This window comes from Scyliorhinus canicula, chromosome 6 (assembly GCF_902713615.1).
Source record: "Scyliorhinus canicula chromosome 6, sScyCan1.1, whole genome shotgun sequence".
Lineage (NCBI taxonomy): Eukaryota > Metazoa > Chordata > Chondrichthyes > Carcharhiniformes > Scyliorhinidae > Scyliorhinus > Scyliorhinus canicula.
The window spans coordinates 10,226,111-10,245,825 of NC_052151.1; the positions used below are offsets into that span (position 1 = coordinate 10,226,111).

Sequence of the window (19,715 nt, forward strand, 5' to 3'; positions counted from 1 at the left end):
CGTACGGCCCCCCAGCTACCGCGCTGCCAAAGCCAGTTACTCTGCGGCCCCAGCCAGTCACTCTGCTGCCCCAGCCAGCTACTCAGCTGCCCCAGCCTGCCATTTCTGTGGACAAAGCCAGCACCCGCGGCAGCACTGCCCAGCCCGATCCGCGACCTGCAGCAGCTGCGGGAAGAAAGGCCACTATGCCAGAGTGTGCCTCGCGAAAAGGGCCCCAGTTTCTAACTCCCCAGTAGAGAGAACAAATCGCTCCCAGCACCAGCGGGCCCGCGGGGCCCGAAACGCTGCGGCCTATGCCCCGACTCCGCCCCCTCCCGCCACATGCGATCCATGGGGGCCGCCATCTTGGCAAACCCCCACCATGCGGCCGGCCACGTGCGACTCATGGGGGCCGCCATCTTGGACGGCATCTTCCTCGCCGCTCACCACGTGCGATCCACGGGCCCAATCTGCATCTCCATGCTCAGATAGCTCATCAGAAGACTACGACTTCCCCGGGCACTCATTACGCGGCCCGCAAATCAGCGCAGCGATCCTGCATCAAGCTCGCTAGAACGTACCGGCATCTACTCGACCGGACGCCCAGTCGGAAGACTACGACTTCCCCGGGCACCCATCACGCTGCCCGCAACTCAGTGCGGTCACCCTAGATCAAACCCGCCCCAAGCACCTACGAAGTTCGATGGCGGAGGTCCAGATCAACGGGTACAGCACGCCATGCCTCTTTGACTCCGGGAGTACCGAGAGCTTCATACACCCAGAGCTGGTAAGACGCTGTTTGCTTCCTATTTTTCCTGTGAGCCAAACTATCGCCCTCGCTTCGGGCTCCCACTCAGTCCAAATCCAAGGACGCACCGTCGCTACGCTCACAATTCGAGGCGCTAGTTATTCGAAATTTAAACTTTATGTCCTGCCCGACTCTGCGTGCCATTCTTATTAGGCTTGGATTTCCAGTGCATCCTCAAGAGCCTCACCCTCAGCTTCGGCAGGCCCCTGCCCCCACTCACTATCTGCAGCCTAGCCACGCTGCGCATCTCCCCCCCCCCCTCCTCTCTTCGCCAATCTCACTCCAGATTGCAAACCAGTAGCCACCCGCAGCAGGCGATACAGCCGACAGGATAGGTTCGTTTATTCAATCGGAGGTCCGATCGAGAGGTCTCAGTCGAGAAGGAAGCACAAGCCATCGTGGAGGCTGTTCGTCACTGGAGGCACTACCTCGCAGGTAGGAGGTTCACCCTCATCACCGACCAACGGTCGGTTGCCTTTACATTTGACAACTCGCAAAGGGGCAAAATAAAAAACGATAAAATCCTTCGGTGGAGGATCGAACTCTCCACCTATAGTTACGATATTAAATATCGAACGGGGAAGCTCAACGAGCCCTCGGATGCCCTATCCTGCGGGACATGCTCCAGCGTGCAGATCAGCCGTCTGAAAGCCATCCACGTGGACCTCTGCCATCCAGGGGTCACCTGGCCTGCCCACTACATCAGAGCCCGAAACCTGCCTTTCTCCAACGAGGAGGTAAAAGCGGTCACCAGGGACTGCCCGATCTGTGCGGAGTGCAAACCACACTTCTATAGACCAGACAGGGCCCACCTGGTCAAGGCTTCTAGGCCCTTTGAACGCCTTGCGATCGATTTCAATGGGCCACTCCCCTCCACTAACAAGAACATTTATTTCCTCAACATCATAGATGAGTTCTCCCGATTCCCCTTCGCCATCCCATGCCCTGATATGACCTCCCACACAGTCATTAGGGCCCTGCATAGTGTCTTCACCCTGTTCGGTTTCCCCAGCTACGTGCACAGCGACCGGGGTTCGTCCTTAATGAGCGACGAGCTGCGTCAGTACCTGCTCGACAAGGGCATCGCCTCGAGCAGGACTACCAGCTACAACCCCAGGGGGAACGGGCAGGTGGAGAGGGAGAACGCGACCCTACTGACCCTCCGGTCTAGAAAACTCCAAGTCTCCCAATGGCAAGAGGTCTTCCCAGACGCGCTCCACGCAATTAGATCACTCCTCTGTACAGCGACCAATCAAACCCCTCACGAGCGGCTCTTCATTTTTTCTAGGGGCACTACCACGGGGTCTCACTTCCGGTGTGGCTGAGGACACCAGGCCCGGTTCTCCTGAGGAAGCATGTCAGGGCCCACAAAACCGACCCCCTTGTTGAAAAGGTGCGCCTCCTCCATTCCAACCCCCAGTACGCATTCGTGGAGTTCCCGGACGGTCGCCAGGACAAAGTATCCCTTCGGGACCTGGCACCCGCTGGATCCAGCCCCCCACCCCCACTGAGGAACCCCTCTTTCCGTTCCCTATGCTGCCGCCCCCTCGCGCCCCCGATCCCGCAAGCTCGCCCCACCTGTTCCACGCGCCAGCACCAGCCCGCCCCCAGCGCCCCCAGTCTCCGGTCGAGCCAGATGTGTATGAAGTTTGGACGAGACCCGCCCCGGAGTCTGCCATCATACCCCAGCTCTCAACACCCACCAGCCACCGCAAGAGGCTGCAACCCCGGTGCTCCGCAGATCGCAACGAACAATTCGTCCACCGGACAGACTAACTCTGTGAGCCACCACCCCCGCCGGACTTGATTTTATTCACAGGGGGTGAATGTGGTGAATGAGATTCACACGGTATTATAAGTTACCAATGTCACTCTGTTCCCATTGTACATATGTACCGATATTGTAAGTGCAGTTGCACTACCTGACCACCAGGGGGAGTAGCTCTGGGAGTACTCGAGAGTTTGTACTGGGCTCCCCCCTTGGCTCCGCCCAGAACTTCTCCCCCTGGAGCTGCTGTATAAAGATCCGTGCCACAGAGCCAGCCAGCCAGTTCATCGAAAGTTCAACGGTGAACAGACTGGGTCTGTTGTAAGTATATTAAAACCGCTATTCTAATCCTACAAGCATGTGTCCATAGAATTGATGTTTCCATCAGGGCCTCAGTTGTATGGTTGCTCAGGGCCCGTTGAGATATCCCACTCCCAGGTTCGGTATTTCTCCGGTAGTCTCTCTTTCAGTTCCTATCCTGGATCAAAAATCCTGATACTTACATTTTAAGCTTTGTATTTTCCAATGCAAACTCGCTTTTTGCTAATTGTAGCTAATTTTTTGCTGAATTTTTCTAAATTCAACTCAAATGCCTATGTCTTTTTTTTATAAATTTAGATTACCCAATTCATTTTTTCCAATTAAGGGGCAATTCAGCATGGCCAATTCACCTAACCTGCGCATCTTTGGGTTGTGGGGGAGAAACCCACGCAAACACAGGGAGAATGTGCAAACTCCACACGGAAAGTGACCCAGAGTCGGGATCGAACCTGGGACCTCGGCGCCGTGAGGCAACAGGGCTAACCCACTGCGCCACCGTGCTGCCCCAAATACCTATGTCTGAGTCTCGCAACTTCTTCCTCTACATTTTCTAGCTTTTCAAGTTTGGGCTTTTCTCACTTTAGCTCTTATCAGACTCCCCGTAATTGCTCCTTCTGTTTTTTTATTTCGCAATTATAGTTGGCACTTGCAATAGTCTTATTTCTCTTTCGGAGCTGGCTCATTACAATTATGTTATTCTTTAAGTCTGAATGAAGGCTGTAGACTTACAGTTAACACAAACACTTTATTCAAAGGGTTCGTTCTGCTTCCAGATCTCAACTAGATGTAAAACAGTCAAGAGGTATGACCAGTGAAACTAAGGTAAACTGCCTATGCTGGGCTGTCTCTGTGTGCTGCTGCTCCCTAGCTCTGTGCTTCTCAAAGAGGTGGATCCTACCTTGGGCTCAACCCTTTATATCCGTCTCTGATGCTGCCCTCTAGTGGTGCTGTGGCTGTTACATCTGTACTGCAGTCCCTGGTGTATGTGCAGATGTATGTACAGGTGTGCAGATCACAACAACAATCAGGGACCATTTGGCTTGTTTTCTATCTCTCATATGGGTGGCTTTTGCCCAGACTCCCCTTATATCATCAAGTGACCATTGTCCTTTGGAAGTATTGCCCTTCAAATATTTCTGTTTAATCTGTGTACCAGTTTCGGTTAAATGCGATCGCTGCTTCATATAACTCTTCGTTATCTGAAATATTTCTTCTGCAGAAATATCTGGTGTAGCCTGGCCACCCCTAGAGGTTGTAGGCAGATTCTTGGCCGCCTTTTCAACTCTGAAATTGTATTTTCTAACTCCGGGCCTCAGTCGTATATTAGTCTTTAGTCGGGAGGATCACAATATTTATATTTATATATATATAACGTTGTATAATACATATATACCATCATCAGATACATGTCTGTTACTGAGACTTGGGCCAACTTCAACCCGGACCTGTTTGTAAAGGGTGGTAGGAGGTCACCCGGCTCTAGACGGTTGCAGACGTAAGGTTCTCTTGCCTTGGTGCTGCAGATCCGCTGCCCGATGTCTCGGTGTGGTGTTTGGTCTCTTCCTCCTGGCTGGCTCACCAAATTGTTAGAACTCTTGTTTTGCCTCTTCTAACAAGAGTTAATTGCTAATTATTCACTTGCATCAGAACTGTATCAAAACTTAGAAACAAAATATCAAACAAAACACAAACATGTGAAATACATGGCAAAAAAACATTTAACATAGAAGCATAAATAAGTCAATTTAAAACAAATGAATAGGTAATTCAAGAAATCAGGAAGGCAGAAATTCAGGAATGAGACCTCGACTATGAGGTCCCACTTTTAATGAAATCCTTGGGCAGGATTCTCTGATCCTGAGGCTAAGTGTTGACGCTGTCGTAAATGCCATCGCGTTTACGACGGCATCAACAGACCCCCAGGGGGCCAGCTTGGCACTGGAGTGACTCACGCAGCTCCAGCTGCCGATACCAACGTCAAACAGGTGCCACGTGCATGCGCGCTGTGACCCGCACGAACTCGCGCATGCGCACTAGTTGCCTTCTCTGCGCCGGCCCCGACGCAACATGGTGTACAGCTACAGGGGCCAGGGGCAGAGTAAAAGAAGCCCCCACCAGGAGAAGCTGGCCTGCCAATCGGTAGGCCCCGATCATGGGCCAGGCCACGGTGGAGACCCCCCCCCCCCGGGGTAGGACCCCCCTCCCCACCCAGCGGGCCACCCCCCGCAGGATGGCCACCGAGGTCCCGCCATGTAGGACCACATGTGAATGCCACCGGAGGGTCTCGGCCTATCTCGGTGGCCACTCGGCCCATCCTGCGCAGAGAATCGCTATGCGGCCCCCGACCGACGCCGTGCCGATCATGCTGGTGCCAGTGACGGTGAATCTCCGGTCACAGAAGAATTGGCAGACCGGCATTGCATGAATCGCACCCCCTCTTCCTCCCCCCCGCCCCCACGGGCAATTCTCCGACCCGGCCCAGTGTCAGAGAGTCCCGCCCACTACTTTTGGTCTAATCCCTCATTTACTCTCATTGGTTTCTAATTCTCAGCTGTGACCTCCTGATTTGTTCAAATGTATGTCTGTTACTTAAGGGATAATTTATTAATCAAACATTGTCCATTACTTAAGATTGACTGGTGTGAATCAAAGTTAGCTCATCGTCTACGTGCACAATCTCATGAAAATTGCTTTCTCAAAGAACAACAAAAAACAAAGAAAAGTACAGCACAGGAACAGGCCCTTCGGTCCTCCAAGCCCATGCCGACCATGCTGCCCGACTAAATTGCAATCTTCTACTCTTCCTGGGTCCGTATCCCTCTATTCCCATCCTATTCATGTATTTGTCAAGATGCCCCTTAAATGTCACTATCATCCCTGCTTCCACCACCTCCTCCGACAGCGAGTTCCAGGTACCCACTACTCTCTGTGTAAAAAACTTGCACTCGCACCTTAAACCTGTGCCCCCTAGTAATTAACCCCTCTACCCTGGGGAAAAGCCTCTGACTATCCACTCTGTCTATGCCCCTCATAATTTTGTAGACCTCTATCAGGTCGCCCCTCAACCTCCGTTGTTCCAATGAGAACAAACACAGTTTATTCAACCGCTCCTCATAGCTAATGCCCTCCATACCAGGCAACATCCTGGTAAATCTCTTCTGCACCCTCTCTAAAGCCTCCACATCCTTCTGGTAGTGTGGTGACCGGAATTGAACACTATACTCCAAATGTGGCCTAACTAAGGTTCTATACAGCTGCAAGATGACTTGCCAATTCTTATACTCAATGCCCCAGCCAATGAAGGCAAGCGTGCCGTATGCCTTCTTGACTACCTTCTCCACCTGTGTTGCCCCTTTCAGTGACCTGTGGACCTGTACACCTCGATCTCTCTGGCTTTCAGTACTCTTGAGGGTTCTACCATTGACTGTATATTCCCTACCTGCATTAGACCTTCCAAAATGCATTACCTCACATTAGTCCGGATTAAACTCCATCTGCCATTTCTCCGCCCAAGTCTCCAAACGATCTAAATCCTGCTGTATCCTCTGACAGTCATCATCGCTATCCACAATTCCACCAACCTTTGTGTCATCTGCAAACTTACTAATCGGACCAGTTACATTTTCCTCCAAATCATTTATATATACCACGAACAGCAAAGGTCCCAGCACTGATACCTGCGGAACACCACTAGTCACTGCTCTCCAACTAGAAAAGCACCCTTCCATTGCTACTCTCTGCCTTCTATGACCTAGCCAGTTCTGTATCCACCTTGCCAGCTCACCCCTGATCCCGTGTGACTTCACCTTTTTTACCAGTCTGCCATGAGGGACCTTGTCAAAGGCCTTAAGGAGCACCCTACTCAAGCCCACACTTGCAGTCTATCGCCATAACCCAGGTACCCCATCTAACCTAAGGGCAATTTATCAAGGCCAATCCACCTAACCTTCACATCTTTGGACTGTGGGAGGAAACCGGAGCACCCGGAGAAAACCCATGCAGACACGGGGAGCACGTGCAGACTCCGCACAGACAGTGACCCAAGTGGGAATCTAACCTGGAACCCTGGCGCTATGAAGCCATAGTGCTAACCACTATGCCACCGTGCTGCCCCTATGCCACCCATGGCCATAGACCTTGCTGCAACTAATTAGATGATACATTATTATTGAAGAATACACTGAAATACAATAGTCAATTCATTATATGAAACATTCACTGAAACAATGTCTAAATTTCCAGTCAAGGCACTAGAATTAAATGGTCAATTCATTATCTGAAACAATGACTGTATACGCACAGTCAAGACACTTTTAATAATTTCACTCCAGCTATGCATTCAATTAGCTAGCTATGCCTTCATAGCTCCTCTACAAATATATAAAACAAAAAAGAGTGGCTAAGGTAAATATTGGTCCTTTAGAGGATGAGAAGAGAGTTTTAATAATGGGAGATGAGGAAATGGCTGAGGAACTGAACAGGTTTTGTGGGTCAGTCTTCACAGTGGAAGACACAAATAACATGCCAGTGACTGATAGAAATGAGGCTATGACAGGTGAGGACCTTGAGAGGATTGTTATCACTAAGGAGATAGTGATGGGCAAGCTAATGGGGCTAAAGGTGGACAAGTCTCCTGGCCCTGATGGAATGCATCCCACAATGCTAAAAGAGATGGCTAGGGAAATTGCAAATGCCCCAATGATAATTTACCAAAATTCACTAGACTCTAGGGTGGTTCCGGTGGATTGGAAATTAGAAAACGTGACACTACTGTTTAAAAAAGGAGGTAGGCAGAGAGCGGGTAATTATAGGCCAGTGAGCTTAACTTCAGTAGTAGAGAAGATGCTGGAATCTATCATCAAGGAAGAAATCGCGAGGCATGTGGATAGAAATTGTCCCATTGGGCAGATGCAGCATGGGTTCATAAAGGGCAGGTCGTGCCTAACTAATTTAGTGGAATTTTCTGAGGACATTCCCAGTGCAGTGGATAACAGGGAGCCAATGGATGTGGTATATCTGGATTTCCAGAAAGCCTTTGACAAGGTGCCACACAAAAGGTTGCTGCATAAGATAAAGATGCATTGCATTAAGGGTAAAGTAGTAGCATGGATAGAGGATTGGTTAATTAATAGCAAGCAAAGAGTGGGGATTAATGGGTGTTTCTCTGGTTGGCAATCAGTAGCTAGTGGTGTGCCTCAGGGATCCGTGTTGGGCCCACAATTGTTCACAATTTACAGAGATGATTTTGGAGTTGGGGACCAAGGGCAATGTGCCCAAGTTTGCAGATGACACTAAGATAAGTGGTAAAGGGAAAAGTGCAGAGGATACTGGAAGTCTGCAGAGGGATTTGGATAGGTTAAGTGAATGGGCTTGGGTCTGGCAGATGGAATACAATGTTGACAAATGTGAGGTTATCCATTTTGGTAGGAATAACAGCAAACGGGTTTATTATTTAAATGATAAAATATTAAAACATGCTGCTGTGCAGAAAGACCTGGGTGTGCTAGTGCATGAGTCACAGATAGTTGGTTTACAGGTGCAACAGGTGATTAAGAAGGCAAATGGAATGTTGTCCTTCATTGCTAGAGGGGTGGAGTTTAAGACTAGGGAGGTTATAAGGTGTTAGTGAGGCCACACTTGGAGTATTGTGTTCAGTTTTGGTCTCCTTACTTGAGAAAGGACATACTGGCACTGGAGGGTGTGCAGAGGAGATTCACTAGGTTAATCCCAGAGTTGAAGGGGTTGGATTACGAGGAGAGGTTGAGTAAACTGGGACTGTACTCGTTGGACTTTAAAAGGATGCGGGGGGATCTTATGGAAACATATAAAAATATGAAGGGAATAGATAGGATAGATGCAGGCAAGTTGTTTCCACCGGCGGGTGAAAGCAGAACTAGGGGGCATAGCCTCAAAATAAGGGAAAATAGATTTAGGACTGAGTTTAGGAGGAACTTCTTCACCCAAAGGGTTGTGAATCTATGGAATTCCTTGCCCAGTGAAGCAGTTGAGGCTCCTTCATTAAATTTTTTTTAAGATAAAGATAGATAGTTTTTTGAAGATTAAAGGGATTAAGGGTTATGGTGTTCGGGCCGGAAAGTGGAGCTGATTCCACAAAAGATCAGCCATGATCTCATTGAATGGTGGAGCAGGCTCGAGGGGCCAGATGGCCTACTCCTGCTCCTAGTTCTTATGTTCTTATGTTCAGTTAGCACTTAAAACCATGAATAAATCAATAATCTATCATCATGTGTCCTAATTTCAATACTAAAGTTTTAATTTTAAGATTGTGTCTTTTTGTTCTTTATTTTGCAACCTGAGGAAATATTTTGTGTCTAAATGTCGCCATAGTCTCAGATGAAAATAGGCTGCTTTTGCGGGGGAGAGCTGATTGTTGGTGATTGAACATGATGATCACCATACCTCACGTAAGAAGCAAGGTTGAGATGGTGGGTCTTCATGATACCCTCAGCCGGTAGGGGGACTGAAATTAAACCAGCTGTCCAGCCAATTGAGCTAAACCACCTCCCTCTCCTTCATGGGTTAATAGAAGCAATAGCATAAGCAATCACTGATACTAACCCTCTGGTTATCATTGTAGACTGATTGACAGAAATTGATTGCCATAATTAGTCAACAACTCCATTACTGTTGTATCACGTGGGTACCAGAATGGTAAAATGGAACAAAATAATACTTAGCCTTCGTTTGTATAGCAATTATTATCAAGTAGTCTCGTGTTGTGGTTCTTGGACCATCTATTAATTACATAATGGATACATAATTTCTAATTCTTCTGCTATTTAATGTTAATAGAGGGCAGCAGATATAAATTTTATCATAATAAGATTTTATCTGGTATTGTTTTATTCCTCGTTTTCATGCAGGAAGCATATGGCATACTGAATAAGTATAATGTGGAAATTTCAAAAGAGGAAGCAGAAGGAGTTGACACACTTCGGTACTCTTTCAACAAAATGCAAGTCAAAGCTGTGAGTATTTAACTGCTATATCATTCAAAGCAATTGATCTTCCATCAGAGAATATTTCAGGGAACAAATAATAATAGCTTATTGTCACAAGTAGGCTTCAGTCGCCACATTCCGGCACCTGTTTGGGGAGGCCGGTACAGGAATTGAACCTACGCTGCTGGCCTTGTTCTGCATTACAAGCCAGCTGTTCAGCCCACTATGCTAAACCAGCCCCTATGGAATAATGGAACCTTAGAACCAGAGAAAAGTTACAGCACAAAAGGAGGCCATTTGGTCCATCTTGTCCCTGCTAGCCTGAGAACACCAGGTGCACATCCTAATCCCACCTACCTGCACGCAATCCATAGCCCTGCAGAATTGAGCACTTAAGGTGCAGGTCCAGGTACCTTTTAAAGGGGTTTAGGGTCTATGCCTCCCTCATCAACTCGGGCAGTGAATTCCAGACTCCCACTACCCTCTGCGTAAAAAAGTTCTTCCTTCTATCCCCTCTGCACTTTCTGCCTTTTACCTTGAATCTATGTGCCCAGTGATGGACGATCAATCGCTACTGCAGCAAGATCACAGTCCAATTGAAGGCTTTAATGAACAAGTAGTTACCCCAGCAGCTCCGGTACAGAATGACTGCTGTGGGTGAAACACAGACTCTTATGCTCCACCTGCTGGGTGGAACCAGCAGGCAGGTTCTACCACTCATACTACAGTATAGAGTACATCCCACCTAGGTACCACGATACCCCTAATATAGCCTACCACATTCACCCCTATTTAACAACGAGTCTGGCGGGGCTGGTGGCCTTGCTTTTACAGTGGCAGAGGTTATAGTGGTACTCTTCGGTGCCTTTACATGCAATACACATAGTTACAGACAATTATTTACAAGTTCATTTTACAATGAGACTATCAGCAGTGATGCTGGCGTCGGCTTGGGCATCCGTGACTCTGTGAGCGTGTCGTCTTCAGCTTCATCGCATCCAGATGGGGCCAGTGGGAGGACGGATCTTCCTGGGAAGGGGGCTGCAGTGGTGTGCGCCGGTAGAAAAATGGTTGGGGTTGATGGGGGGGGGGGGGGGGGGTGAGGGTGGGAATCCAGCGGGGGCCAGATCCCGGAGGGAGACCGTGTCTTGTCGGCCGTCGGAGTGCGCCACATAGGCGTACTGGGGGTTAGCATGGAGGTGATGTACCCTCTCGACCAGTGGGTCCAACTTGTGGGCCTGTACGTGTTTGCGGAGTAGGACGGAACCGGGGGCTGCCAGCCATGTTGGTGAGCGAGGTCCCCGAGGAGGACTTCCGAGGGAAGGCAAGGAGACGTTCATGAGGTGTTTCGTTGGTAGTAGTGCACAGTAGTGATTGGATGGAGTGAAGTGCATCGGGGAGGACCTCCTGCCATCGGGACACTGGAGATTCTTGGACCGTAGGGCCAGGAGGACGGCCTTCCAGACCGTCCCATTCTCCCTCTCTACCTGCCCGTTTCCCCAGGGGTTGTAACTGGTCGCCCTGTTGGAGTCAATGCCCTTTCTAAGCAGAAATTGACGCAGCTTGTCACTCATGAAGGAGGACCTCCTATCACTATGGATGTAGGCGGGGAAACCGAACAGGGTAAAGGTGCTGTGGAGGGCTTTAATGACGATGGCAGCCATCATGTCGTGACAGTGGATGGCGAAAGGGAACCGGGAGTACTCATCAATCACGTTTAAGAAATACGTGTTGCAGTTGGTGGAGGGAAGGGGCCCTTTGAAATCCACACTGAGGCGTTCAAAGGGGCGGGAACCTTCACCAGGTGTACATTTTCTGGCCTGTAGAATTGCGGCTTGCACTCCGCGCAGATTTGGCAGTTTCTGGTTACGGCCCTGACCTTCCCGATGCACTTCACTCCATCCGATCACTATTGTGCACTACTACCAACGAAACCCGCAGATTGCGGGTTTCAGCAAAGTGGAAGAACCGGGTGACCCCCGGATGGCAGAGGATGTCGTGGAGGGTCCGGAGTCGGTCTACTTGTACACTGGCACAAGTGCCGCGGGACAGGGCATCAGGAGGCTCGTTGAGCTTCCCTGGACGATACAAGATCTCGTAATTACAGGTGGAGAGCTCAATCCTCCACCGCAAGATCTTATCATTCTTAATTTTGCCCCGCTGTGCATTGTCAAACATGAAGGCTACTGACCGTTGGTCAGTGAGGAGAGTGAATCTCCTGCCGACCAGGTAATGTCTCCAATGCCGCACAGCTTCGACGATGGCTTGGGCCTCCTTCTCGACGGAGGAATGGCGGATTTCTGAGGTGTGGAGGGTGCGTGAAAAGAAGGCCACGGGTCTGCCCGCCTGATAGAGGGTGGCAGTTAGAGCTACGTTTAATGCGTCGCTCTCGACCTGGAAGGTGAGGGACTCATCGATTGCATGCATCATCGCCCTGGCGATGTCTGCTTTGATGCAACTGAAAGCCTGGCGGGCCTCTGCCGATAGGGGAAAAACCGTAGACTGGATTAGTGGGCGGGCCTTGTCCGCATAATTGGGGACCGCATAATAAGAAAAGAAGCCCAGGCAATGTTTCAGGTCCTTGGAGCAGTGTGGGAGGGGAAACTCCATGCGTTTGGGATCTGGGTCTATGACTCCATCATGCACTACGTAGCCAAGGATGGCTAAGCGATCGGTGCTAAAAACGCATTTGTCCTTGTTATACGTTAAGTTAAGGATTTTTGCGGTATGGAAGAATTTGCGGAGGTTGGTGACGTGGGCCTGCTGGCCGTGGCCACAGATGGTGACATTGTCGAGGTGCGAGAACGTGGCCCGCAGACCGCACCAGTCAACCATTCGATCCATCTACCGTTGGAAGACCGAGACCCCCATTTGTGACACCAACGGGAACCCTTAGAAAGTGGTAGAGCTGGACATCTGCTTTGACTGCAGTGTACTTGCGGTCATCCGGGCGAATGGGGAGCTGGTGGTAGGCTGATTTCAGGTCCACTATGGAGAAAAACTTGTATTGCCCTATCTGGTTGACCATTTCAGATATGCTGGGGAGAGGGTTCGCATCGAGCTGAGTATACCTGTTGATGGTCCGACTATAATCGATGACCATCCTATGTTTATCCCCGGTCTTTACAACCACCACTTGAGCTCTCCAGGGGCTGTTGCTGGCCTCGATAATGCCTTCCATTAGTAACCGTTGGACTTCCGACCTAATGAAGGTCCGGTCCTGGGCACTGTACCGTCTGCTCCTGGTGGCGACAGGTTTCAATCAGGGGTAAGGTTTGCAAACAGGGAAGGCGTGTCGACCTTGAGGGTCGCACGGCCACAGACAGTGAGTGGGGGTATGGGGACGCCGAATTTGAATGTTAAACTTTGCAGGTTACACTGGAAATCCAGTCCCAGGAGTGTGGCAGTGCAGAGATGGGGGAGGATGTAGAGTCGGAAGTTTTTGAACTCCACGCCCTGGACCGTGAGGTTGGCTATGCAGTACCCCCAGATATCCACAGAGTGGGACCCAGAGGCCAGGGAGATCTTTTGTTTAATTGGGTGTACAGCGAGGGAGCAGTGTCTTACCGTATTGGGATGGATGAAGCTCTCCGTGCTCCCAGAGTCGATCAAGCAGGATGTCTCGTGCCCGTTGATGAGTACCGACTGACACGACCATCAATTCACTCAGAGACACAAGTTGGAGTAAACTGTGGCTTTAATCAGCTTACAACTGAGCCTGCCTGCGACTGTGGGCAGAGCCACACAGTGGCTTACAGATGGGGCCCACAGGGCCAACAGTAAGGTACAGTATGAATTACCAGTTACACATTCACCCCCTGTTAAAAAATCAAGTCCGGCGGGGGTGACGGGTTTACAAATTCAGTCGGTCTGGCGCCCGGATCGTGCATTGCGACCGACGAAGCACTGGTGTTGCAGCCGTTTCGGGTGGCTGCGGAAGGATGTTTGGTGCGGGTCCGGGGGTGGACTCCGGGGATGGCTCTTCCTGAGCTTCGTTCCTGCGGACTGATGTGCCGGGTGGAAGGGAGCGCGGGAAGCAAATAGGTGCGGGGATGCGGGGCGTGGGAAGTCAGGTGGGGTGTAGTGTAGGGGGTGTATCGGCAGTAGTGGTGGTAGAGCCTGCGGGTGCCAGGTCCCGGAGGGAAACGGTGTCTTGCCGGCTATCGGGGTGTTCAACATACACGTAGTGGGGGTTCGAATGCAGGAGCTGGACCCTCTCTACCAGGGGGTCGGTCTTATGTGTCCGGGTGTGCTTCCGAAGGAGGACAGGGCCTGGTGTCCTCAACCGGGATGGAAGCGAGGCCCCTGTGGTAGTTCCCCTAGGGAAGACAAATAAGCGATCATGAGGAGTCTGATTTGTGGCCGTACAAAGGAGGGACCTAATAGCATGAAGCGCATCGGGGAGGAACTCCTGCCAGTGGGAGATCGGGAGATTCCTGGACCGGAGGGCCAGTAGGACGGTCTTCCAGACCGTCATGTTCTCCCTCTCCACCTGCCCGTTCCCCCTGAGGTTATAGCTGGTAGTCCTGCTCGAGGCGATGCCCTTACTGAGCAGGTACTGATGCAGTTCGTCGCTCATGAAGGACGAACCCCTGTCACTGTGGACATAGTTGGGGAAAACGAACAGGGTGAAGACGCTGTGCAGGGCTCTGATAACCGTGGGGGTAGTCATATCGGAGCATGGGATGGCAAAAGGGAAACGGGAGAACTTGTCTATAATGTTGAGAAAGTAGGTGCTGCGGTTGTTCGAAGGGAGGGGCCCTTTGAAATCAATACTCAGGCATTCAAAGGGCCGGGATGCCTTTACCAGGTGGGCCTTGTCTGGTCTATAGAAGTGCGGTTTACAGTCCGCGCAGATGGGGCAAATCCTGGTGACGACTTTAACCTCCTCTGTGGAGAAGGGCAGGTTGCGGGCCTTGATGTAATGGGCGAGCCGGGTGACCCCCGGATGGCAGAGGTCATTGTGGCTAGCCTGTAGTCGGTTGTCTTGCGCGCTGGCGCATGTGCCGCGGGACAGGGCATCTGGGGGCTATATACTATATCGTAATTATAGGTGGAGAGTTCAATCCTCCACCGCAAGATTTTGTCATTCTTGATCTTGCCCCGCTGCGAGTTGTCAAACATAAAGGCAACCGATCTTTGGGCAGTGATGAGGGTAAATCTCCTACCCGCGAGGTAGTGCCTTCAGTGCCGCACGGCTTCCACAATGGCTTGGGCTTCCTTTTCGACTGAGGAGTGTTGAAGTTCCGAAGCAGAGAGGGTTCGGGAAAAGAACGCTACCGGCCTGCCTGCTTGGTTAAGGGTGGCAGTGAGAGCGACCTCTGATGCGTCGCTTTCCACCTGGAATGGGACGGACTCATCTACCGCACGCATGGCGGCTTTGGCGATGTTCGCCTTGATGCAGTTGAAGGCCTGGCGAGCCTCGGCTGGCAGTGGGAAGAGGGTGGCCTTAAATTGTGGGCGGGCTTTGTCCGCATACTGGGGGACCCACTGGGCATAGCATGCATAAAATCCGAGGCACCTCGTTGTATACGGTCAGGGTCGGGTCCTAGGACCCCGTTTTCCACACGTAGCCAAGGATGGCTAGCCTGGTAGTGCGGAAAATGCATTTGTCCTTATTGTCGGTGAGATTGAGTTTTTGGGTGGTCTGGAGAAATCGGTGGAGGTTGGCGTCGTGGTCCTGCTGGTCATGGCCACAGATGGTGACGTTATCCAAGTACGGCAACGTGGCCCGCAGCCCGTACTGGTCCACCATTCGGTCCATTGCTCTTTGGAACACCGAGACCCCTTTCGTGAGGCCAAAGGGAACCCAGAGGAAATGGAAGAGGCGGCCGTCTGCCTCGAACGCCGTGTAGTGGCGGTCCTCCGGGCTGATTGGGAGCTGGTGGTGTGCAGACTTCAGATCCACCGTGGAGAACACGCGGTACTGTGCGATCTGATTTACCATGTCTGCAATCCGGGGGAGGGGGTACGTATCAAGGTGCGTGAACCGGTTAATGGTCTGGCTGTAATCAACCACCATCTCGGAGCTTTTCCCCGGTTTTGACGACCACCACCTGAGCTCTCCAGGGGCTATTACTGGCCTCTATGACTCCTTCACGCAAAAGATGCCGGACTTCGGATCTGATAAACACCCTGTCCTGTAGACTATACCTCCTGCTGCGAGTGGCCACTGGTTTGCAGTTGGCAGTGAGGTTAGCGAAGACTGGATTTTCAGAGTTGCTAGGCTGCAAATAGTGAGTGGGGGCAGGGGTCCGCCAAAGCTGAGTGTGAGGCTCCTGAGGTTGCACTGGAAATCCAGTCCTAGGAGGAGAGGGGCGCAGAGGTCTGGGAGCACACAGAATTGGAAATTAGTGTAATCGGCACCCTGTCTGGTCAGAGTCGCAGTAGTGCGCCCCTGTATTTGGACTGAGTGCGACCCCGAGGTAAGGGAGATTGTTTGCTGTGTCGGGAATATCAGGAGCGAACTGCGCCTTACCACATCCGGGTGAACGAAGCTCTCAGTGCTCCCGGAGTCGAAAAGGCACGGTGTCTCGTATCCGTTGATCCGGACGGACATCATGGAGCTCTTGAGGTGCCTGGGCCGCGACTTGTCCAAGGTCCAAGGCGCTGAGTTGAGGATAGTCGGTCACGTGGTCGGCGGTCCTGGAGCGGCCCCGCGATGACTGTCCACGAAGGTCGTAATCTTTGAGTGGCGTAGCGGGTGTTGGCCAAGATGGAGGCCTCCGTTGATCACACGTAGCGGGCGGCGAGGAAGATGGCGTCCAAGATGGCCGCCCCATGGATCACACGTGGCGAGCGGCGAGGAAAATGCCGCCCAAGATGGCATCCCCCATGGATTGCACATGGCCGGCCGCGTGGGGGAGGATGGCCAAGATGGCGGCCCCCATGGGTCGCACATGTTGGTTGGAGGCGGAGTCGGCAGACACGCTGCCACGTTGGGGGTATGCTGGCCTGAGAATCGAAGGAGCGAGTGTTCGAGTTAGGGTTCGAGTTTTTTGATTTGGCCAGGCAGACGTTAGCGAAGTGTCCTTTTCGCCCGCAGCTGCTGCAGTTCGCGTTGCGGGCCGGGCATTGCAGCCGGGGGTGTTGGGGCTGGCCGCAAAAATGGCACGATAGTCCTCCGTGGTGGGCGGGTGGCCGCGCGGCGCAAGCCTGGGGCAGCCTTTGGTCGGGGGTCCACGATGGGGTCGTGTGATCGGCCGGGAACACAGTTAGACTTTGGAAAGCGACCTCTAGCGAGATCGGCAGTTTTACTGTGTCCTCCAGGTCCTGGGCCCCTTTCTCAAGGAGACGCTGCCGCACATAATTTGATTGGACCCCCGCAACGTACACGTCTCGGACGGCGAGTTCCATGTGCTGAGTGGGTGTCACGGCCTGGTAGCTACAGTCGCGTGCTTGGGCTTTGAGGTCGCGTAGATAGTCATCTAGCAACGAGTTGTGAAGATGTGTCACGCGTAGACTTCGTTCACGGGCCGCACGTACAGATGGTCGAGTAACGCGAGGACCTCTGTGGAAGAGCAAGCTTCATCAAGTTGAGTAGAAATACGATGGCTCACCCGTGCGTGGAGAAGACTTAGTTTCTGTTAATCTGTAACAGAGGAAGTCGTCGACGCAGCCAGGTAGGCCTTGAAGCACCGAAGCCAATGATAAAAAATTTCCTTTGTCTCTGCGGCCTGTGGATCGAGTTCCAGTCGGTCAGGTTTGAGGGCTGATTCCATAGCAGTTTTTTAAGCCGATTAAATTGATGCAACCATCAATTCACTCAGAGACACGAGTTGGAGTAAACTGTGGCTTTAATCGGCTTACAACTGAGCCTGCCTGCGACTGCACGATACTGAGGGCGGTCTCGCAGGACCGCAGCACTTATACTCCATAAAGGGGGCGGAACCTAGGGCAGAGCCCTGTACATGCTCCTCATCTCCCCCTGTGGGCAGAGCCACACAGTGGCTCACAGATGGGGCCCACAGGGACAACAGTAAGGTACAGTATGAATTATCAGTTACACATTCACCACACCGACGTCATAGCGGTTGAAAGTGTTCGGGGCCGAGACTGGTCCAGTATCACTGAGGCGAGTTGTAGCAGAAGCTGAGAGATCTCGTTGGGCAATACATAGCGACCCGAGTCATCCAAGATGGCTGCCCCCATGAATCGCACATGGCCGGCTGGGAGACCTCATCAGGCGATACATGGACAGCCGATGCGGGGTCCTGAGATGTCATCCAAGATGGCTGCCCCCATGAATCGCACATGGCCTGTGAGGTGAGGAATGGCAGCGGGCCCGGTTCGCCTGTGGAGACAGCGGCGGCCGACCGGGCCTGGTATACTGCCACAAGGTTCCCCTTCTTCCCGCAGCCCTTGCAGATTGCGGATCGGGCAGGACAACGTTGCCGGGGGTGTTTGTTTTGCCCGCAAAATAACATCGCCCTCCCCCCATGGATTCCTGGCTGCTGCACTGCACAAGCTTGTGGGGAATTTAGGGGTGCTTTGGAATCGGCTGCGGGTGGGGTCCATCCTGTCCATGCGGGTACCACGCGGTCGGGAACGTAGGCCTGGGCGTTGCGGGAGGCTACATCTAGGGAGTGCGCACGTCCGTGCCTCTTTAAGCCCTAGCGTTTCATTTTCCAGCAGTCGCTGGTGGATTTTAGAGGACAGCATGCCCTCAACAGCATCCCGTATTAAGAGTTTGGTGCGGTCATTGGCTGAGACTTGTGGACAGTTACAGTTTCTACCTAACACTAACAATGCACGGTGAAAATCGTCCAGTGATTCCCCTGGGATCTGCCGTCTGGTAGCGAAAAGATGCCGAGCGTATACCTGATTCACAGTGCGGACGTAGTGCTCTTTTAACAAAGTCATTGCGTCCTTGAAACCGTCAACGTCCTCAATAAGCGTATAGATTTCTGGGCTCACCCTTGAATGGAGGACTTGCATTTTCTGTTCCTCCGTGGGGGTAGTTGGGGCCGTCCTGATGTTCCCGTTGAAACATGCCAGCCAATGTTTAAATGTTGCTGCTGCATTTGCCGCGTGGGGGTTGATTTGTCGATACTCTGGCTTGATGCGGAGAGCAGCCATTCTTCAATTTTGTTCATTAAATTGATGCACGATCAATCACTGCTGAAGCGAGGTTTTAGTCTGTGGTAGTATGACTAAAGGTACTATGGTACCTGGGAGAGTGAGCTGCTATTGGTGGAGAAGGCTCACTGCCCATTGGCCCAAGTGTTGCTTTCTCAATGGTCAAGATGAAGGTAGCTCCGCCTACGAGGCGGAGTATAAGAACCCGTGTTTCCCAGCATCCATCGTTCTTTCTGTACTCAAGCTGCTGGGGACACTTCTTGTAGATTAAAGCCTTCGATTCAGACTACTCCTTCATTTCTGTGGTTATTGATCGCGCATCATAGTGCAATTGAATGCTTTCATGAACAAGTAGTATGCTCCGCCTGTTGGGCGGAACCAGCAGGCAGGTTCTACCACTCATACTACAGTATAAGGTACATCCCACCTAGGTACCGCGATACCCCTAATATAGCCTACCACACCCAGGTTCTAGAATTCTCCACCAAGGGAAACAATTTTATCCTGTCCACCCTATCTCTTCCCCTCATAATTCTGCACACCAAAATTAAGTCACCCCTCAGCCTTCTTTGTTCCAAGGAAAATAACCCCAACTTTTCCAATCTTTCCACATAGTTAGCCCTGGCAACTTTCTTGTGAATCTCCTCTGCACTCACCCTAGAGCAATTACGTCCTTCTTGTAATGGGCAGGACGGTGGCATAGTGGTTAGCACTATGGCTTCACAGCGCCAAGTTCGATTCCCGGCTTGGGTCACTGTCTGCACATTCTCCCCATGTCTGCGTGGGTTTCCTCCGGATG

General features: G+C 51.6%; 1 protein-coding gene across 6 annotated transcripts in view; it reads left to right on the top strand.

Annotated features, from left to right (window-relative positions):
- The window catches only part of LOC119966976 (dynein heavy chain 8, axonemal-like), a 1,648,910-nt gene that overhangs the window by 770,511 nt on the left and 858,684 nt on the right, over positions 1-19,715 (top strand). For all 6 annotated transcript variants that reach the window (XM_038798944.1, XM_038798946.1, XM_038798947.1 and 3 more), the window contains one exon: positions 9,761-9,865. In XM_038798944.1, the coding sequence (XP_038654872.1) occupies positions 9,761-9,865 (105 nt within the window). The remainder of the gene's footprint in view (positions 1-9,760; positions 9,866-19,715) is intronic.